The sequence below is a fragment of the Triticum aestivum genome, chromosome 4B (genome assembly GCF_018294505.1).
Source record: "Triticum aestivum cultivar Chinese Spring chromosome 4B, IWGSC CS RefSeq v2.1, whole genome shotgun sequence".
Lineage (NCBI taxonomy): Eukaryota > Viridiplantae > Streptophyta > Magnoliopsida > Poales > Poaceae > Triticum > Triticum aestivum.
The window spans coordinates 420,912,036-420,934,807 of NC_057804.1; the positions used below are offsets into that span (position 1 = coordinate 420,912,036).

The 22,772-nt window shown below is 44.5% G+C and overlaps 1 protein-coding gene across 36 annotated transcripts; it reads right to left on the minus strand.

Annotated features, from left to right (window-relative positions):
- Positions 1 to 4,590: 4,590 nt before the first annotated feature.
- Positions 4,591 to 12,854, minus strand: LOC123092473 (uncharacterized). Of its 36 annotated transcripts, none has more exons than XR_006444648.1 (14): positions 12,356 to 12,852; positions 12,140 to 12,217; positions 11,906 to 11,955; positions 11,599 to 11,716; positions 11,442 to 11,519; positions 11,285 to 11,334; positions 10,099 to 10,420; positions 9,871 to 10,002; positions 9,712 to 9,785; positions 9,276 to 9,382; positions 8,810 to 8,894; positions 6,575 to 6,748; positions 4,852 to 5,695; positions 4,596 to 4,753 (listed from the first exon to the last, which is right to left on the minus strand). XR_006444648.1 is itself a non-coding variant. In XM_044514257.1 (11 exons), the coding sequence occupies exons 6-10, from the start codon at positions 11,191 to 11,193 to the stop codon at positions 6,607 to 6,609; spliced, it is 783 nt and encodes a 260-aa protein (XP_044370192.1). In that variant the 5' UTR covers positions 11,194 to 11,255; positions 11,442 to 11,519; positions 11,599 to 11,716; positions 11,906 to 11,955; positions 12,140 to 12,217; positions 12,356 to 12,854; the 3' UTR covers positions 5,461 to 5,695; positions 6,575 to 6,606. The 36 variants fall into 36 exon arrangements, 5 of the variants coding, with proteins under 5 accessions (XP_044370192.1, XP_044370188.1, XP_044370190.1 ...); XR_006444641.1 differs by having other exon boundaries at positions 4,597 to 4,753; positions 6,575 to 7,394; XR_006444633.1 differs by lacking the exon at positions 9,276 to 9,382 and adding an exon at positions 7,251 to 7,394 and having other exon boundaries at positions 4,600 to 4,753; positions 8,810 to 9,221; positions 12,356 to 12,849.
- Positions 12,855 to 22,772: the final 9,918 nt, after the last annotated feature.

The following is a 22,772-nucleotide window of genomic DNA, read 5'->3' on the forward strand; positions in this document are numbered from 1 at the left end:
GTAAAAAGCAACCCATCAATATAATCCTTAATAAGCACAAACTTCTCTGAAATAGTGTAGTTTGGAGAATTCAAAAAGATAATAGGACTATCATGCGTGGGTGCAATAGCAACAATTTCATGTTTAACATAAGGAACTATAGCAAGTTCATCTCCATAAGCATAATTCATATTGGCATCTTGGCCACAAGCACAACAAGCATCATCAAAAAGGGATATTTCAAAAGAATCGACGGGATCATAACAATCATCATAGCAATCATCCTTCGGTAAGCATGAAGGGGAATTAAACAATATATGAGTTGAAGAGTTACTCTCATTAGAAGGTGGGCACGGGTAGCTAATCCGCTCTTCCTCCTTTTGTTCTTCGCTCTCCTCATCATCTTTTTCATCCAATGAGCTCACAGTTTCATCAATTTCTTCTTCCATAGCTTCCTACAAGATATTAGTCTCTTCTTGGACAGCGGAGACTTTCTCAATAAATGCATCAATATCGGAATTGTATTCATAATTTTCATAGCAATATCTAAGTATAGCAAAAAATTTAGGTGTGTAAACTGAATCATCAAAATCTTCAAACTCTTTAAACATAGATTCAATCTCATAAGCACCCATAAAAGCAACGAATTCTTCTATTTGTTCCACATCATAGTAATCATAGATACCATTAGCATAAGAAACTAAGGTTTTATTATCATTGAATTTGCATGAAAAGGGAAGGCGTGAAGACTTTATCCTAGAGCAACAAGTATAACCATGTCTCAAGCATAGATCCCGAGCATACCAATGCAACATATAAATTTGATCCCATAATAGTTTACCTTTTTGTGTCAAGCGATAATCCCTAAAGTATTCACGTTGATCCAACGTGTCTCCCATAACATAATTGAATGGGGTTTTCTCAGGATTATCAAAGTAGTACATAATTTCTTTCACATAACAAGCATCGAGGGTTTTAGGAGGTTCCCCATCTCCATGAGTAGCAAGTACACCTAATTTTTTTGGTATTTCGTGTTCCATATCCATAATTAAAGATAGAGAACAACTAAGAACAACAAATAAAAATTACTTAGTGATAAAGCAAACAAGCACACATCAGAATATTCACCCCACGCTATGACTCCCCGGCAACAACGCCAGAAAAAGGTCTTGATAACCCACAAGTGTAGGGGATAATTGTAGCCTTTTTCGATAAGTAAGAGTGTCGAACCCAACAAGGAGCTAAAGGTAGAACAAATATTCTCTCAAGTCCTATCTGCCACTGATACGACTCTACGCACGCTTAGTGTTCGCTTTACCTAGAACAAGTATGAAACTACAAGTACTTTGTAGGTGTTGTTGGATAGGTTTGCAAGATAATGAAGAGCACGCAAATATAAACTAGGGGTTGTATAGATAAAGAAGCAATAAAGTAAATATAGCGAGTGCGGAAAAGTGGTGGTAGTAGTTGTGAAATTGTCCCTAAGCAATTGACTACTTTACTAGACCGATAGCAAGTTTTATGTGGGAGAGGCATAAGCTAACATACTTTCTCTTCTTGGATCATATGCACTTATGATTGGAACTCTAGAAAGCGTATGCAACTACTAAAGATCATTAAGGTAAAACCCAACCATAGCATTAACATATCAAGTCCCCTTTATCCCATACGCCACAACCCCCTTACCTGGGTTTAAGCTTCTTTCACTCAAGCAACCCACTATAAGCGAATCATGAACGTATTGCAACACCCTATAGCGGGAACCCCTCACGCTTGCGTGACACGGAGGGCACAATAGGACAGCAACATAAACAAAAGAAAATTAAACCAATCGTAGCAATTCATTAATCACCGATAGGATAACGAAAATCTACTCAGACATCATAGGATGGCAACACATCATTGGATAATAATATGCAGAATAAAGCACCATGTTCAAGTATAGGGTACAGCGGGTTGCGGGAGAGTGGACCGCTGAATATAGATGGAGGAAGGTGATGGAGATGTTGGTGAAGATGGCGGAGGTGTTGGTGAAGATCGCGGTGATGATGATGGCCCCCGGCAGCGTTGCGGCGCCACCGGAAGCAAGGGGGAGAGAGCCCCCCTTCTTCTTCTTCCTTGACGTTCTCCCTAGATGGGAGAAGGGTTTCCCCTCTGGTCCATGGTCTCCATGGAGTGGGAGGGGCGAGAGCCCCTCCGAGATTGGATCTGTCTCTCTGACTCTCTCTGTTTCTGCGCTCCGGGATTCTTCCCTTTCACCGTTTCTTATATATTCGGAGATTCGTAACTCCGATTGGATTGAAACCTTCGCCCAGATATTTTTCAAAAAATTAGCTTTCTTGCGGCCAAAGAAGAGCGTCAACAGCCTTACGAGGGGCCCACGAGAGTGAGGGGTGTGCCCAGTATGGGCAGGCGCGCCCCTGCCTCGTGGGCACCTCGGGCACCGTCTCGCCTTGATTTTACTTCCCAAAAATCATAAATATTCCAAAATAGGCTCCATCCGTTTTTATCCCGTTTAGACTCCGTGTGATATTGGGTTTCTGTGAAACAAAACATGCAACAAACAGGAACTAGTACTGGGCACTAGATCAATATGTTAGTCCCAAAAATAATATAAAAGTTGCCAAAAGTATATGAAAGTTGAATAATATTGCCATGGAACAATCAAAAATTATAGATACGACGGAGACGTATCAACATACACGTTCACGACCAGAATGATAACGCTACGTGCGCTTTGACCAGGTGGGTCCCGACTGTCAGGCACTTCCTTGCGTGCAAAGATGTAGCTGGTGGGTCCCAGCAGTCAGGGGGCGAATTGTTTTTTTGCCCGGACGCACTTCCTTGCGTGTGAAGATGTAGCTGATGGGTCCCAGCAGTCAGGGGGGAAACGTTTTTTTTCGTGAAATACGGTGGCCCGTACGGTGTGTCCCTGCTGTTAGGTGGATGAATACTTATTTTGCGTGTAATAAGGAGGCACTTCTTTGCAGCCACCGTGGACCCAGCTGTCAGCCTCTCCACGTATAGTACTCTTCCGATGGAAGTCATTCCTTGAACACGTTGACCATGCCGCGCCGAGAGCACCAATGCGGTGGACGACGGCGATGCCTAGGAAGGGGACATCACGGAGTCGGGGAATATGCGGAAATGGAAGCCCGCGCAGAGAGGAGTACGAGGGTTCACTGGTTCAGCTGTGGTGTGAGGCTGCCGTCGCCGCAGGGCCTGGCCAGCGGTGGGAATAGTAGGGTGCGGTGAGGCCTCCGCGGCAGCACAGCCAGCCACGGGAGGCAGGAGCATGCAGCACGACCGGCGCTGCTTTGGGCGGCTAGAGCAAGAAGACCAGAGGTTGAAGAAGCACTACGGCCGTTGGATGGACATCGTAATGTCACTGGAGCTAGAATCGTTCATATTGACTAAGTTGACAAAGCCCTCCATCCCCGTCAACTTAGTAGGCCCACAAGTCAGCCTCCCACCAAGGAGGGTCCCAGCTAGTAGGTGGAGTATTCATTTTTTTGTGCGTAATAAGGAGGCACTTCTGGTGGGTCCGAGCTGACAACGGGGGGAGCATTTTTTTCATGAAATATGGTGGCCCGTCTAGTGGGTCGCAGCAGTCAGGGGGGAAACATTTTTTTGCAAAATACGGTGGGTCGTCTTGTGGGTCCCTTTTGTCAGGTGGAGGAATAATTATTTTGCGCATAATAAGGAGGCACTTCCTTGCGGCTGTCGTGGACCCAACTGTCAGCCTCTCCATGTACAATACTCTTCCAATGGAAGTCGGTCGTTGACCACATTGACCACGCCGCGCTGAGAGCACCACGGCGGTGGACGGCGGCGAGGCCTAGGAAGGGGACGACGCGGAGCTGGGGAAGACGCGACAGTGGATGCCCACGCGGAGAGGAGTATGAGGGTTCACTGGTTCAGCTGCGGTGTGAGGCTGCCGTCGCCACAGAATAACAGTGGGTGTGGATGAGTGGAGGGATGGCCTGGACAGCGGTGGGAGTAGTAGGGGGAGGTGAGGCCTCCGCGACAGCACAACCGACCACGGGAGGCAGGAGCAGGCGGCACGACCGGCGCTGCTTTGGGCGGCTGGAGCAAGAATACCAGAGGTTGAAGAAGCACTATGGCCATTGGATGCACATCGTACGGTCACTGCAGCTAGAATCGTTTATATTGAGTAAGTTGGCAAAGTCCTTGGTACGCGTCAACTTAGTAGGCCCATAGGTCAGCCTCCGAAACGGTGTGCCCCAGATGTCAGGGGTAGGAATCATTTTTTGGGCGGCCGAAGCTAGAATATCCGAGATTGAAGAAGAAGCACGACCTCCGTTGGATAGACATCCAACGGCCACTGCTGCTAGAACCATGTGTTGACTATAATAAGTTGACAAAGTCTTGCATACGCGTCAACTTATTTTTTTAGGGGACGCGTCAACTTAGTAGGCCCACAAGTGTGTGGCAGAGAACTTATGGCCCATTTGCGATTTGTAAGAACTAGTTGACCCGTTGCGCCAAATGGCGCAGAGACCTGCTGAAGACATATTGTCGATGAAAATAGTTTTATGCTGCAAGAACCTTCAACTAAATCATGCTATTTTCTAAACATGTTTATTACATTGTTAAATAATAGTCTGGGAAAAGGGAAACTTTGCATAATATGAATATGTTCAGTTTGAAAATATGGCCACCATGATGAGAGAGTAAAGTTGGCATGGTTGTATTTTTTTAGCAAGTTTGAAAACATGATTCATGATGAGAAACCTGGCCATGCATATTGTTCCTGCAAAAAAGGGGGGGAAAGATAAGAAACCTAAGAGAAAAACATGTCTTTGTTGTGCATATATGGAGATATAGGGATCAAGAGGTATTAGGATAAACCATATGTTATTTAGCCCAGCCCACGTTGAGCGATGCCTGCGGCCCGTGAGAAGCTGGATATGGAAGCGGCAGGGGGCAGAGCCAGCAAAGACTTCCTTTCTTTCTCGGTTCCTCAGCTGGGTGATAGAGAAGTTTCGTCAGCCGCCGACCGGTGTGATTTTGCGCCAACTGGCGCAAAGATCCGCTAAAGCCATGTTGTCGACGAAAATAGTTGCATTTTGCGAATACCTATTCGATATTTGTAGTAGAATGCTATACCGAAAATATGGTTAGCATGCTGATGATTCCAAGTTAGCAACAAAAATAAATCCATAGTTTAGTTGATTTTGTTACGGGCAAGCACATATGACAACAAACTTAATCTCTTAGTTAGGGAAAACGGGGATTTGTTGCGCCAAATGATGCAGAGGCACTCTAAATCCCTATGCACAAGGAAAAAATTATCCATGGTGCAATAACCTTTAATAAGAAACATGATTGATTGTTGTCTACAATGAGATGTATATACACACATTTTAATTTGATAGCACAAAATATTTGCTACCATCTTCACAAAGAACCATTTAAAATCATGTACGCATTGAAAATATGAGCGCTTTCCGATGACACTGTTTGAGAAAAACATACATAGGGTTTTGTTTAAAAATATATGTGTGTATAAAATCATGATTTCTTTGACCATACACATAGTAGAATACAAATAAGCCAGGGGACTACATATCAAATCCCTTGCTCTTAAAACAAAACAATAAAACTTATCATTTCCTCTCCTCATAGCATTCTCCTCCTCTCCTTCTCGGGTGCGCTGTGTGGCTTCCAACGAATCCTGCACCACCACCGCATCCTGCACCACCACCGCCAAATCCAACGCAAGTGTTATTTAGATAGCAGAAAAACAATGTGCAATACAATTATATAGACATCTCTAGCAAAATATTGATTGCACATGTAGATGGAGACTAAAACGAAGAAGGCATTAAGAATCAAGACGGAGAAGATCTGGTTATAGTATCAGCCAGGAGTCTCAAATGAAGTACCACATACATACATAGAAGGTTCAGTTTCAGTTCAAATGGGATCCAAAAACATACATAGAGTTAAGTTTCAGTTCAAATATCATGTAAAAACTTTTCAGCTTAACTTGAATAAAAACATACGGAGACTCCACCATGTGACTTCCACATAGAAGGTTCTCATATAGATGGACCACCGAGAAAAAATTACGACAGGTTAGACCAAAAAACAGGAAACATTTTCCTGTCAAAGGCTCCACCTTGTGACTTCCACTAAGAAGGTTCTCATATATATGGACCGACGAGACAAAATTACGACAGGTTAGACCAAAAAAAGGAAACATTTTCCTGTCAAAGATAATTCAAAATTAAAGAGAGGAAAATCACAGTCTCTCGTTTTGCCAAAATTACTGTGTCGACCTAATTGTTTTTGAGGCCCAAATTAGCTTGATTCTAAATAGATGCACGGTACTAACTATAAAAGTCATCAGTTCATACCACAACCCAATGACTAACAATGAACATCTCTCTATATGCAATATGATTTCAGAGTGAAACATACCATTATTTGCTATTGGACCAACCAAATGTGGTTTCAACTCCACATGAGAAAAACAATGTAGGAACTGAACATACATCCAAGCATACAAAACCAAAAATTCAAGCAAGAATTAGACAGGGCATCTAAGGCCACGATAGCATTCACTCACCCTGGTATGTAGCATCAGTGGAGCGAAATGTGTCAATGCCACGATAACATCCACATGTCCACCTTCAGGCCTCCCTGACTCCTCCTGCCGACCATGCGCCTCTGCCATGGCGTGTCCCCACATTCCCAGCCACGCCTTCTCAAGTACTCCCAAGAAGATAACGGCAATAACAGACTGTGCCAACATTATAAACTTAATATTAGTAATTATTGGACATACGTTTAACTTGCACATGAACTATGTAAAATGCAAAATTACTAATGCCAGCTTAATAAAATGACTCCGCGGTGTCGTACATGGCAAACCAAAGATCATACTTGGTACTATCTCAGGTAGCAACAAATAAGCTAAAAGAAGGGAAACTTAATTATAGTGCATTGTTGTCAACAATGAGATGTATACGCACATTCTATTCTGATAGCACAAAATACTTGCTACCATGTTCGTAGAGACCCATTTGAAATAATATACATGTACATAATACATTCTCCAGTGTACATTTACATAATGTCTCACAGTTTGGAAGAAAATATATATGTCAATGGCGGTACATAAAACTAAAAATGAGTGTATTTGTCGCTAGGGAGTAAAAGGGCGTATCATGAGTAACTGTATCCAGTATACAGAGAATATTTCTCTGTCAAATAACTCCAATGAATCATAGTAAATTCAATACATTGTTTGGAAGAAAATATTGATAGAAGTCCATTGAGCGCTGAGGAATAAAATCGTTGGGGACTGAAAAATATATTGATTCTAGCAAAAAGCATTTCTCCAAGTGAGAAACATTCAGTCCAAAACCACATCAAGACCAGCATACCTACAAAAAGAGAAAAGATTCTGATCATTACAGTTGCTAGCAACCGAAACCTGGATCCTGCCCAGGTCATCAAATTACACAATATGAATAGTTCAAATCGAAAGGTCATTTGTATCCAGCATAGTGTATTGCAATTATAACTTGAAGGGGTATGCTTGAACAAAACTGTATGCGGTCCCTCTCTCAGTGTTGACCTCCAGTCTGATGGTTATTTATGCAGAGACTACTGACGCTCTCAATTCCCGACTGGCACAAACCAGAGCATTGCTAACTGGCCAAATTAGTGAAAAGTATTATGTGCTGATACCTTAAGGAAATGGGCCTTATTTGCCACTATCCTATTAAATTGTTCTCTGTCACCTCTGATATTTTCCAAATATTATTGTTACTTTGAAAGTAAGTTGTGATCCTTAAAAAATTCAGAGCCTTGATGTACAAAAGGCATCAGGTTTAGCCAGAGAGCACTCGAACAACTGTATACTGTTATCTACAACTTCCATAGTTACATTTCTTTCATGGCTCCGCATATAGGATACATCACGTCACATCCAATGAAATGGATGTGATTACTACTCCCTCCGTCCGAAAATACTTGTCGGAGGAATGGATGTATTTAGACGCAATTTAGTTGTAGATATATCCATTTTCATCCATTTTTCCGACAAGTATTTCCGGACGGAGGGAGTATAATATTATTTTGGAAACTCTAATCTGTAACATTGTGGCAATGATTTTCGACTTCAGAACCATGTTATCTGCACATTAGCATGTAATCCACTAATACCAGGACAAAGTTCTACTTCGACTATACTTGATGCATAATGGTATTTGTCCTGTCGGTCACTCGCATTACAAAAGGAGAACTTTCAATGGATAATATTAAGTCGATGACAAAACAGGAAGACATATTATACGAATAAAGCAAAATGAGTACTTCATTAAACAATAATTCTGGAACATATAGCTTTTCCGACTTAATAGAATTACCTCCAATGTGGTTTCGCTAATGGTGATATCTCAACTGGGTACTGGGTAGTCAAGAACAAATGTTCTAGGGAACTAAATGCACCTATAATTGTATGATATATTCGGCAACATGGTAATATTTCAAAACTATTGATGCCTGACACACATTAACTAAAAACCCAATTTCCCAAATTATGTACTTTTGATACCAAATCTGTAGCTCCACAAACATTCATTGGCTAGCTGAAACAGTATAAATCTTTGAAACACTAACTGTTAAAACATTCCTCTCTAATACTGTATGTGATGTCAGGTTCTGCCCTATGCACATCAAACGCCATAAATCACAAATATACACTGAAAGAAACATCACATGCTTCAGGCTATACACCGTTTCAACCATTATGTAGAGGACACTGTCATAAAGAAACAAAACAGAGGCCACTCACCTGCTTCTTCTGCTATCTTGTATATGCAGATGAAAGCCTCCAATGATGAAAGAATTCCTAGTTTAGGGATATGACATCCAATTTGCTAGTAATATGTCAACCAAAAATATTAGTTACAAATATTGTAATTTTAGTCGGCAGCAGCAATGGCCCACCAACTCAAACAGTTGCATGTAACAACATATTCTATATCGAAATATAGACTACAACATGTACATGGACATGTTAAGACTTAAGAGGCTAAAAAATATGGTATACAATAGATTCTCAGGTGGGTTTTCTTATCTGCCCTAGTTGATTTTCGGAAGGGAGGTGTTCTTATATGTCCCCATATCCATCACCATATATACAAAGTGAAGGTTCCTCCGGTTTTCATTGTGGACAGGGGGTCAAGCGAGCATCCCACAGTCACCTTGCAACAAAAGGAATGCAAACATTAAAAACGGGAGACCAAGTTGTGACAAACCTCACAAGGCCATTGCTGCTGTCACAAGACCAAGTTGTGACTAAGGAATGGCCCACCAACTCCTTGTATGATTGATTAGTTGTTATCATCATACCATTTTGGTCAGGCTAGCATATCAAAAAAAAGAGGGCTCATTTATCATTTGCCAATTTCATGGTCAAGACAACCATTCTTTTCGGACAGACATACACAATATATAATGAAAGGAGATATGATGACACAGTGGTAGGAGACAGTGATAGTGACGCAACACTTCCGACTCGGGTTAGGAACACCAAATTTAGTACTTTAGTATTCAGTTTATCGCTAAATATGCAGCATTTAGTCGTCAGATTAGTACTTTAGCGAGTACAATTTTCTGTAGTTCCTGGTGAAAATTTCATCTCCATGTCGTAACATAATTGACAGTGTGCATCAATTCAGCTGATTTAGTTACCTTGTGACCTTGTCCATGTAGGGAATGAGGTCTTGCAGCCTCCTTAGCCTCTTATTGATCCTTGTTCTTGTTTCCTAAATAGCATAAGCAAGAAAAATGTTCAGTATAAACATCCGACACCAAGACGAATACCGAAAATGGTGCAGGAAACTAACTAACCCTCCCAAGCAATGCTCTGCGGGTCAGTGGTACAGCCACGCTTGGCGTGGACTCGGCAGTCGGCGGAGTCCTGCTGCAGCTGCAGGTAGTCGTCCATGCTGGGCATGTACAGCTCGAGAGGGCTAACTGAATCTGGACCAAGGTGTTAGTAGAAGTGTAGCATTAAACAATTGGTAGGCGGGAGAGTCCGGATGGATGTGAAGTGTATATATGTGAAGTTTGTCCTACCTGGGAGCCGATGTTGCTGAAGCTGGTGACCATGCCGACATCGTTGTCGCCGAGCACCTCGGCCTTCTTACTGCCGGGCGCTGAGAACATGATGTTGGAGTTGGTGTCGTCCCAGGTGCTCATGGAGAAGATCCTCAAGAGGTCACTCGAGCGGTTGAGCCGTTGCCGGCAGCGATGCTCTCGCCGACGTCCTGCTGCCTCAAGAAGCTCCACAACGAGCCCAACCTCCTCTGCTGTACCATCGCGTCGACGTTGCCTCCTCTGTGCGAATGCAAGTAGCTGATTCCCATCCTTCCTCTCATTCCACCCATGCCGCCATTGCCTGTGCATCATCACAGTCACAGAGCCAGAGCACATCGATCAAAGCACACAAGGGCCAAAAAAACACAACACCTGACCAAATCTGGAAAATCAACAGATCACTGAAGCAAGGATCATGACAGCATATAGGACATTTAAAGCATATATGATATATAAAACAAATGCAGCAGAGGTAGCTAGAAAGGAAACAAAGAAACTTGATCTATAGTAAAAATAAGAAGCAACCTCCAAGATAATACGCCTGCTAAACGAAATAAAAATAACTAATTAGGACATGGAACCATCGTAACTGCCATGTTGCTCTGTAGTTGGCATATTTGAGCTAAAAAACCTCAAAATCTAGTACTTTTGTGTCCTAATGGTGACAACCAAAAGCTATCTATTGCGCATTGAGCACCTTAGTCGATGGTCAGAACATTGCGTCATGATGGATTCAAACAATCTCAAATCCTAGCCATTTAAACAAGATACATAGTTCATGAAATTTATCCCAATAGTACAGTGGAAGCTGCATAATATAAAAGAATAAAATATGAATTGGCAATCAAACTGTAGTAAGTCCCTAAATCGGTATGATCAGAACCTACAAAGCAGAGTACAATTGAAAAGTTAAGGTAAAAGAGAACTTTGACCTAAAACTGTAAAAAAGGGCAACCTGGTGCATGTAGCTCCCGCTTGCGCAGGGTCCAGGGAAGGGTCCGACCACTTTGGGTCTATAGTACGCAGCCTTTCCCTACATTTCTGTAAGAGGCTGTTTCCAGGACTTGAACCCATGACCTCATGGTCACAAGGCAGCAGCTTTACCACTGCGCCAAGGCTCCCCTTCTGACCTAAAACTGTAAAACAAGAAAAAAAACATTTTTACCTGTCTGTGCTGTTGTAGATGAATTGATAATCAAACTGCAGTCATCTAGCCTTGAAAGCCAAAAATATAATGGATGGACTATGAGAACAATACAGAAGTCTGTTGCATCGGATTGTAGTTAAACAAATTCAGATGTGGTCATTTGGTGGAAGGATACCTTAGTTGGATATAACACTAATCAAATGGTTGTCGCCTGCACATTCGTTTCTGGTGACAAATATATGGTGCACTACACCTGCACATTCAATTGCCATGGTGAAAAATACAGGTGCACAAATGGTTCAAGAAGTACAATCGCATCAAGATAGACTAACATGTTTCTAGATTGGGATTTGCTTCATCCTTAAAAGCCTAGCACTTGAATCTGTAACCTTCAAAGGTGAGCAATCGATGCCTGACTTACAAAATTCCTCTTTCTTATAATCTAAGCATCTGTCAAAGAGTTCAAATGAAGAAAAGCATAATGAGAGCAACTATATGAACCAAGCTATAATTTCCACATCATAGCTTTCAACGGCAGAGCAACTTACAGAATGGAATTACCCAATCATTATCAATGTTAGTGAACTATTTGTTTAACTCTCGTAGGAACTCAACTATCATTGTCCTTGCTGATCTCACCTGGTATGTGATGTGGCGGGGTGCAACCATTGCTTATGTACCCCGTGAAACTGAAAATGAAAGTTTGACATAGTAAAATACACCAATACCCAAATTTGCCTAAATCTGCCCCACGAGTGATATTTTTCTGTTAATGACAACCATGTGAAACTAAAAACACCTAAATATAACCTGACAACTTAAAATTTAATCAGGAAATGACAGAGTAGATCGAGAATCACCAAAACAACTCACCTCAGATGAAGCACACATCAAGGAGACCTGCTTCACCTCCAATGATCCACCTCTACCTCACACACATCATGTCTCCTCCTACATCAAGCCATCATGGAAGGAAAAATCTAAGAATGTGCACTGAAACCTCAAGTAGTTTCACATTGGACAGCTCGAGCGGGCTGGCTCGCCTTGGTCGCCTCGACCACGAACGTGAGCAAGAAGGTGGAAGCCTACCTTGGCTGGTGTGGGTGAGTTCTTCCACGGCACGCCCCGGAGTAAGAAGACAGCAGAGAAAAATCGCGAATGGCCCCTGGCCGGCGGCGCCGCCTCCACGAGGACCAGCCTGCTCCTTCACCTGTCCCCGCCTCATCCCTCTTCCCTCTTCCATCGAGCCTCATGTCCCCGACTCTTCCCTCTTGGAGCCTCACCCGCGACGGGCCGACAGCTGCTTGTCCGGGTCGCCTGCCTCCAGTGCCCCGTCGCCCCACCACCGGGCCTAACTTGCGCCAGATCCGGAACCAGGCGCCGCCGACGACCGGATAAACAACGGAGAGAGGGGAGTCGAGGTGGGGAAGCAGCAATGGTGGCGGAGGAGTAGGCGGCAGCGAGGCCCTGGTGACGAGCGGGGAGGAGGGAGGGGCAGTGGATCAAGGGGAAAGTGGGAGCTAGGGTTGTGCGTTGCCTGCCTGGTGTGCGAGCGAGATTGGGTGTGTAGCACGCGAAACAGATTGGGCAAAGTGTCGTTCACGCGGAAACGGCCAACCCAGCCAACGAACACGAGGTGCGAGCCCACTCGTCATTGGCCAGTCAAAACGACCGCGAGGTGAAAAATCTGTTACAGCAAGGTAAAGATCTGTTACAGTAAGGTAAAGATCCGACGGCCAGGACACGCCAGAAGGGCAGATCCGACGGCCCATGAAGGCCCAATAGGGGGAGCCTCCTGGAGGTGAGTTGGCTAGCCTCTTTTTTTTTTAAATGTACAGCCCATTTCTTAATTCTAATGGAATTTACTACAGCCCATTTACAGTTTGTTAAAAGTACAGCCCATTTTCTAGCTAGGACAACGATTAATAATTTCAACCAACCGGTCATGAGAGAATTCAATAAAATTTCCCAAGTTTTCATGGGATCCGAAATATTTTTATCTCGAAATTTCTAGTCAGATTAAATATAAATTTGTATTACGTAAAATTCAACAAAACATTGCGCACACAACAATTAAAAAATAAGATTTTCAAAATCCATAAATAATATTTTATAAACTAATTTCATGTTTGGTGCATTTTTTTATAGTTACTGCCCAGTTTTTATAATTACATCCCATTTATTATTTTTAAAGCCCATTTTCCTGTTAAGTCTAATGCATCCCTCCTAGGAAATATTTGCAGCCCAGCGGGGTGGAGAATAACAAGTTGACCTTGCCTGGGTATTTCTCAAAAAACGTATAGCTGGGCTAGCCATTTTCATCTTGAAAAAAAATTAATATCTGGGCTCGATATCTGGCCTGGGCTAGACGGGCCACAACCCGCCCAGTTAATACCCTGCTCTCCTCTAAACAACAACGAAAACATCACCAAGAAAAACTCTGCAATGCTCACGCCTCAAAAACACAAATACTGCTCGAGATGCTTGGTCCCAGCTATCGGCCGCACCTTGTGCAATTCACTCGTTTATATTGACTACATAGGTTGACAATGATGTGGGACCGTGATGTCAGGAAACCAGGAGGAAGAAAAAAATATAGTTGTACATAATAAGGAGGCATTTGCGTACATACGGCTATGGCCCTAGTGGGCTGTCATCCAGTCAAAATAAAGTCATCTCCTAAATCCTCATGTTCGTTGACCATGTTAACAATGCTCGGCGTCAGGGCGAGCGCAACAACTCAAAGGACGACGGAGAGGGCCTCGCGGGCCCTACGGATGGTCTGATACCACGCCCGCTACTCATTCAGGAAGCCAGGATCATCGGACACCTATGAGCATCTTCGAGAGACTGAGACGACATGAAACGGTAAGGCCGCGCTTGGGAGCTCTGGTTTATTTCACACCTGTATTAAGATACAAGTGTAATTTACTCATCATCGGAAACAACGCGTAAAATACAGGCGTAATGAAATCGAGGGCCTGAGGTCTGTAAGTAAAACAGGCGGGTTACACGTGTAATTTGAGAGACCAGTGTATATTTTACTAGTCGAAATCGACCAACCAAGCACTTCATCCGAGACCATCTGCTTTTATTTACAAGCGTCAGTTTTACAAGCGGTTTTGGTTAGAAAACGACGATCCAATCACGGCCTATGATGATGAGTTGGTCGGAAGATCATATGGTTTCACGTCTAACCTACCCGACTTGTTGTATAGGCTATGAATGAAACATAAGATGATGAACTTCTTAAGCACGGAAACAACAGAAGAGGATAATCATCTTAACAAGCAAATCACCGGCATTAGATCGACATGCAAAACAATACGAAGCATTATTCTCAGGAGGCACTGTGAACAGCTCATGATGTCGCATACCACAACATTCCAAGCTCAACTTTGCAATTAAACACAAGGCCTGGCATTACATAGACAATATGCAGAAGAAACTCTTAACACGGGAATATCTCAGCAGAGTAACTATTTACTTCTAAACTGAACACAGGAATAGGAAAAAACGATCGACGCTGCTCACAGCAAAGGGCGTCCTACTCAGAAATATCAAATGCATGTATTCTAGCTAACATCAATGAGCAAATTTTGACAAGGTTTTCCAATTCCAATATATTAAACTAATGTCTTCTTGCTAACATCAATGATTAAACTTTGACAAGCTTTTCCCATTCAAAATATGTAATGCCTATGATCATGGAGTCATGTCATGGCTTCTTGTACTTGTTTCGGCACTTTTTGCCCAGTGCACTCCATGTGTTGTAGAGTTGCCTATGATCTCTGATACGTCCCCGTCGTATCTACTTTTCCAAACACTGTTGCCCTTATTTTGGACTCTAACTTGCATGATTTGAATGGAACTAACCCGGACTGGCGCTGTTTTCAGCAGAACTATCATGGTGTTATTTTTGTGCGGAAATAGAAGTTCTTGGAATGACCTGAAAATGCACTGAGCAACTTTTCAGAATAAATAAAAAATACTAGCAAAACAATCAGCGTCAGGGGGCCCACACCTTGTCCACGAGGGTGGGGGGTGCGCCCCCTCCCCTAGGGCGTGCCCCCTACCTCGTGGCCCCCCTGGACGTTCACCGACCTCAACTCCAACTCCATATATTTGCTTTCACGGAGAAAAAAATCAGAGAGAAAGTTTCATCGCGTTTTACGATACGGAGCCGATGCCAAGCCATAATATCTCTCGGGAGGGCTGATCTAGAGTCTGTTCGGGGCTCCAGAGAGGGGGATTCGTAGCCGTCGTCATCATCAACCATCCTCCATCACCAATTTCATGATGCTCACTGTTGTGCGTGAGTAATTCCATCGTAGGCTCGCTGGACGGTGATGGGTTGGATGAGATTTACCATGTAATCAAGTTAGTTTTGTTAGGGTTTGATCCCTAGTATCCACTATGTTCTGAGATTGATGTTGCTATGACTTTGCTATGCTTAATGCTTGTCACTAGGGCCTGAGTGCCATGATTTCGGATCTGAACCTATTATGTTTTCATGAATATATGTGAGTTCTTGATCCTATCTTGCAAGTCTATAGTCACCTATTATGTGTTATGATCCGACAACCCCGAAGTGACAATAATCGGGATACTTCTCGGTGATGACTGTAGTTTGAGGAGTTCTTGTATTCACTATGTGTTAATGCTTTGGTCCGGTACTCTATTCAAAGGAGGCCTTAATATCCCTTAGTTTCCAATAGGACCCTGCTACCATGGGAGGGTAGGACAAAAGATGTCATGCAAGTTCTTTTCCATAAGCATGTATGACTATATTCGGAATACATGCCTACATTACATTGATGAACTAGACCTAGTTCTGTGTCACCCTATGTTATAACTATTACATGAGGAATCGCATCCGACATAATTATCCATCACTGATCCATTGCCTACGAGCTTTTCACATATTGTGCTTTGCTTATTTACTTTACCGATGCTACTATTACAATTACTACAAAACTGTTAGTGTTACTTTTGCTACTGTTACCGTTACTTCCATACTACTTTGCTACTAAATACTTTGCTGTGAATACTAAGTTATCCAGGTGTGGTTGAATTGAGAACTCAACTGCTAATACTTGAGAATATTCTTTGCTTCCCCTTGTGTCGAATCAATAAATTTGGGTTGAATACTCTACCCTCGAAAACTATTTTGATCCCCTATACTTGTGGGTTATCAAGACTATTTTCTGGCGCCGTTGCCGGGGAGCATAGCTCTATTCTTTGAGTCACTTGGGATTTATATCTGCTGGTCACTATGAGGAACTTGAAAGACGAAAGAACTAAAATTTATCCCTCAACTATGAGGGGAGGTAAGGAACTGCCATCTAGCTCTGCACTAGATTCTCCTTCTGTTATGAGTAAGCTTGCGACACCTAAACCTGCTTCTGCTATTAATTCTGATATGTCGCATGTTATTCATGATGCCACTTCTACTATGCATGATGCTTATGATGAAACTACTTCTATGCTTGATACTACTGTGCCATTAGGTGAATTTCTAGATGAACAACTTGCTAGGGCTAGAAAGAATGAAATCATTGAAAATGAAAATATTGAAGATAGTGATGATGAAGGTTCTCCCCCTAAATATGAATTACCTGTTGTTCCTGAGGGTTATGTTATGGATGAAGAAACAACTAGAGATATTCTTGCTTGCAATGATAGATCTGATCTTAAGAAGTTATTAGCTAAACTGAAACAGAAATCTCTAAATGCTAGAATGAAATATGACCCTGCTTTTGCTACTTCACCTAATTTTGTTACTGATAAGGATTATGAATTCTCTGTCGATCCTGAGATAATTACTTTGGTTGAATCTGATCCTTTTTATGGCTATGAATCTGAAACTGTTGTGGCACATCTTACTAAGTTAAATGATATAGCCACCCTGTTCACTAATGATGAGAAATCCCGCTACTATTATATCCTTAAGATATTTCCATTCTCATTAAAGGGTGATGCTAAAACTTGGTTTAATTCTCTTGATCCTGGTTGTGTGCGTAGTCCCCAGGATATGATTTATTACTTCTCTGCTAAATATTTCCCTGCTCATAAGAAACAACACTACAAAGAAAAGACACATCCGTGACATTTTGGGCCGAACAAATTTTTTTCCTGTCATACTTATGACACTTCTATGATGATAATTGTGACAAAACCCGGTATCATCATAGATGTGGTGGGCTCCTACTTCTATGATAAAAAATCATGACAAAAAATGGGCTTTTCGTCCTGGGCGGGCCAAAGAAGCAGCTGCATGACATTCTTTCGGCCGTCCATGACGGAAAAAACCCATGGTAGAAGCGAGGGCGAGGAAAATTTCGGGGAGTTCTCGGTTACGGTGGATGGTCAGGGGCCGGGCTATGCGCGTTTCTCTCGTACACGTACGCGCGTGTGTGCGAGGCGTTGGGCTCTAACTGAACCCGAGGGAGGCGTCGCCTAAGTGAACCCAAGCGATTGCATTGCAGGCTACGCGTTACTTAACCTGAGCGATTGCACTGCAAGCTACGCGTTACTGAACCCGAGCGATTTCTTCGCTACTGCTGCTAACTGAAGCCGATCGATGCTGCGTTTGGATGAACAATGAGCATTGCAGGGGGGTTTGGATGAACAGTGAGCATTGCGGGGGGTTTGGATGAACAGTGAGCGGTGGGGGTGGATGAACAGGACCCCATGGCGTTGCCTCTGGATGAACAGGACCCCGATCGATCGAGCCGGTTGGGGCTGGATGAACAGGCCCCCGTGGAGCGCTGGATGAACAGGACGACCCCGTGGAGGGCTGGATGAACAGTAGATGGTGGAGGGGTGGATGAACAGTAGCCCGTGGAGGGGTGGTTGAACAAGATCCCGTGGAGAGGGGTGGTTGAACAGTAGCTGGTGGAGTAGCGCGCAGTGGAGGCTGGATGAACAGGAGCCCGTGGAGGCTGGAGGAGGTCGACGGTGGATGAACAGTAGCCCGTGGAGGTTGGAGGGAGGTCGACGGTGGAGATGAATAGTATCTCGTGGAGTCCCGTTTTGCAGCACGCCACACCCCTCCCGATGAACAAGACCCCTGTTTCGACCGTAGCGCTGCAACACAAGTCCGTTTCGTCCATTTTGCGGTATGCCACACCCCTCCCGATCAACAGGACCCCGTTTCAACCGTAGGAGGTCCAACACAAGTCCGTTTCCTCTGTTTTGCGGTACGCCAGACCCCTCCCGATGAACAGGATCCCGTTTCGAACGTGGCCAGTCGAACACAAGGCCATTTCCTCCGGTACGCCAGGCCTCGTTTCCATCGCCTGTTCCGTCCGAGCCCTCCCATGATCACGACAATGCATTCCGTTTTGACCCATCCGGTTGGCTCCCCATGAACACGATGATGACGATGTTTCTCCATTCCGACCCAGCCATGTACACGAACCCTGGCCATACGTATATATGTGCGAGTAGGCGTTTGAGACCTCGCCCGTATGTACGTACGTGGCCATATTTTATTTCGTGCACACTGGCCGTTGTACGTACGTGTACATGCTACGTGCGCGCCTCTACTATGACACGTGCGCGCATTTACATCCACTAGTATGTACGTACACGTTCGCGACCAGAATGACAATGCTACGTACGCTTCGACTAGGTGGGTCCCGACTGTCAGGCACTTCCTTGCGTGCGAAGATGTAGATGGTGGGTCCCAGCAGTCAGGGGGCGAATCGTTTTTTTATTTTTTGCCCGGACGCACTTCCTTGCGTGCGAAGATGTAGCTGGTGGGTCCCAACAGTCCGGGGGGCGATTCGTTTTTTTTCGGGCGCACTTCCTTGCATGCGAAGATGTAGCTGGTGGGTCCCAACAGTCCGGGGGAACGTTTATTTCACGAAATAAGGTGGCCCGTCCGGTGGGTCCCTGCTGTCAGATGGAGAAATAATTATTTTGCGCGTAATAAGGAGGCACTTCCTTGCGGCCGCCGTGGACCCAGCTGTCAGCCTCTCCATGTATAGTACTCTTCTGATGGAAGTCGTTCCTTGACCATGTTGACCATGCCGCGCCGAGAGCACTAGGGCGGTGGATGATGGCGAGGCCTAGGAAGGAAGGGGACGACGCTGAGCCGGGGAAGACGCAGCAGTGGATGCCCATGCATAGAGGAGTATGAGGGTTCAATCGTTCGGCTGCGGTGTGAGGCTGCCATCGCCGCAGAATAATAGGGGGTGTGGGTGAGTAGAGGGATGGCCTGGCCAGCGGCAGGAGTAGTAGGTGGTGGTGAGGCCTCCGCGGCATCACAGCCGGCCACGGGAGGCAGGAGCACGCGGCACGACCGGCGCTGCTTTGGGCGGCTGGATCAAGAAGACCAGAGGTTGAAGAAGCACTACGACCGTTGGATGGACATCGTACGGTCACTGGAGCTAGAACCATTCATATTGACTAAGTTGACAAAGCCCTCCGTCCCCGTCAACTTAGTGGGCCCACAAGTCAGCCTCCCACCAAGGTGGGCCCCAGCTAGCAGGGGGAGTATTCATTTTTTCTGCTTAATAAGGAGGCACTTTCGGTGGGTCCGAGCTGACAGCGGGGGGAACGTTTTTTTTTGCAAAATACGATGGCCCGTCAGGTGGGTCCCAGCAGTCAGGGGGGAAACGTTTTTTCGCAAAATACGGTGGCCCGTCCAGTGTGTCCCTGCTGCGTGGTGGAGAAATCATTATTTTCCGCGTAATAAGGAGGCACTTCCTTGTTGCGGCCGTGGACCCAGCTATCAACCTCTCCACGTACAGTACACTTCCGATGGAAGTCGTTCCTTGACCACATTGACCACGCCGTGTTCCGTTGCATGCATGCGTCCATGGGCGTGGTGCGTCCCCACTGTCATCCTCTCACGTACAGTCATCTTCCGATGACTCTCGGTTATTCACCATGTTGACCACACCATGCCGAGCGCACCAAGGCCGGTGGACGACGGCGAGGCCTCAGACTGGAACGCCCCGGAGATGGGGAAGACGGGGCAGTGGAGTCACGGATGGAGAGGAGTGGGAAACTTGACTGGTTCGGGTGCGCGGCAGCACAGCTGTGGTGCCGCCCACGAGAGACAGGAGCAAGAACAGAGGTTGAAGAAGGAGCACGGCTATTGGATTAACATCCAACGGTCTAGCTACTAGAATCATTTGTTGATTAAGTTGACAAAGCCCTGCGTACACGTCCGCTTAGTAGGCCCACAAGTCAGCCACCAAATCTGAGGGGTCCCAAGTGTCAACGGGATGAATAATTTTTTTGCAAAACAAGGAGGCACTTCCTTCCGTGCGAAGATACACCCGGTGGGTCCCAGCTGTTAGGTGGAGGAAACATTTTTTTCAGCTTAATAAGGAGGAACTTTCCTTGCGTGCGAATATGGACCTCATGCGTCCCAGCCGTCAGGCTCTCCATGTACAGTCCTCTTCCGACGACTCTCGTTTGTTGACCATGCCGCACCGAGCGCAGCGAGGCGGTGGACGACGGCGAGGCCCCGATGGGAATGACTCGGAGATGGGAAGACGCGGCAGTGGAGTCGCAGATTGAGAGGAGGAGAAGGGTTATAACTGGTTCTGTTGCGGCGTGGGGCTGCAGTCGGTGGAGAATAACAGGAGGTATCGAGGGATGGAGGGATAGCCTGGCCGACGGTGGGGTAGCGCTTCGCAGCGATGCGTGCTAAGCAGATCCGCTAGCCGCCGGAGGCTGGACCAGGCGGTCCCGACAACGCTAGAGGAAGAAGACGAGAGATTGAAGGTGCATGCCGGCCGTTGGATATAAATCCAATGGTTGTGGATGTCACAATCATTTGTGACCAAGTTGACAACGCCCTGCGTAGGCTTCATCCTATTGGCCCACATGTCAGCCTGCAAAAATGTGGCATATATTTAACCCATGTTTTCTAGAATGTACAGTCCATTTGCTGGGCTGGGTGAACAAATAATTTCGCATCAATCAGGCCCATTTATATTTTCTAAGAAATCCCAGCCCATTAGCACTTCCTTGAAATACACGAATTAGCTGGGCTCATTATATATATAATGTTATGTTAGAAGGAGCAATTAATATCAAAGAATAAACCGAAGAGGCACATATATATATATATATAATTAATAAATTAGCGAGTTATTGCTCAAAATAATAATGAGCATGTTATTATTAAATTGGTCCTTAAAATCTACGCAAGCTTTTGTACACAATCACCGGGATTTTCCTTGCCCGTGAGTCAAAAACAACCAGGATTTTCCTTGCCAATTTCTGTTAAACATTTACTTTTATAAGTTAATAACACGTGTGATGTTTTTATAATGTATATATAAGTCTCTATAAAATATGCGATAATAGTAATAATATAAATATATATAATGTGGTTAGAAGGGAAAACATAAATTGGACACAACATTATTATTCTTATATATAGATAAGTAGAACAGAGACCCGCGTTTTATTAAAAAAATACATTGGGCTGCCGATTTAAGAAAAAGCCCATAGGCCGGTATGGACCTCAAAAAATAAGTTGAAACCACTGTCTCCATATGTCGTGGCCTACGCATGTTAAAATACAAAACCTAGGCCTAGCTGATACTTGTTCGCCCTCTGGAAAAAAATGATACCAGATCCTTGAGCGAACTGGATTAAAGAGGGGGCTGGCGGCACGACTGAAGAAGCACATCAGGAGCGATTTTTTTTCTTCAGTGGATGGCTGTCGATAGCGGTTTTTACTTGCCTCTGCACCATACAACTTGTATTTTTAGCCTCCCAGTCCGTCGTGGTGGACCAGCAGCCCATTTGCTGGGCGGGCCAACCTACAGAAACCAGCACTCAATTTTTCATCAAGCCCCAAAAACAACGCAGTACTATGTTTGTTTTGAGGCCGACAACATTACGGTAGGGGTTTAGCGGGGTAGAGGGGAAGACAGAGTGATAAAAATATTAAAAAGAGCTGATGCGTCGTTGCTACCCTAACAAAGCAGGTGCAATTCTTCTCGGGAAGAAGGTGTGCTGTTGACACCCACACGTCACATACCCCACAGTAGGCATACTAACAAGTTCACACACAAATACAACAGAAAAGGTAAACATTCGTATCAAACTCAGGTTCACAGGACACGTTCATATTCGTAGCCAACATTCACTATATACAACTCAAAAGATTCATATATACACAAGTTCAGCATATCTATGCATCCAAATGATTGATAGATCACACGACAATATTTCAAATAGTGGCCTTGTGCCGAGCGAGGTTTGAGCAACTTGGCCACTACTTTCATCCAACTAGTTTACTGGCTCATCTTGGTCCTGTAGCTCGCCAAAATTCTACATTGCAGACGAGAAAGGAGGCGGTTGAGAAAATGAACCACCCAAATTTTTTGTGCAGTTCAACTGAAATGGAGCATCCCTGGCATGCAGATTGAATAAGTGCCAGATGAATATACGCGTCAACCAACTTGTCTGGAATCTTTAGACTCCATGCCATATAGTTCGCTACCATATCTACTGATAACCAAAAGGCACA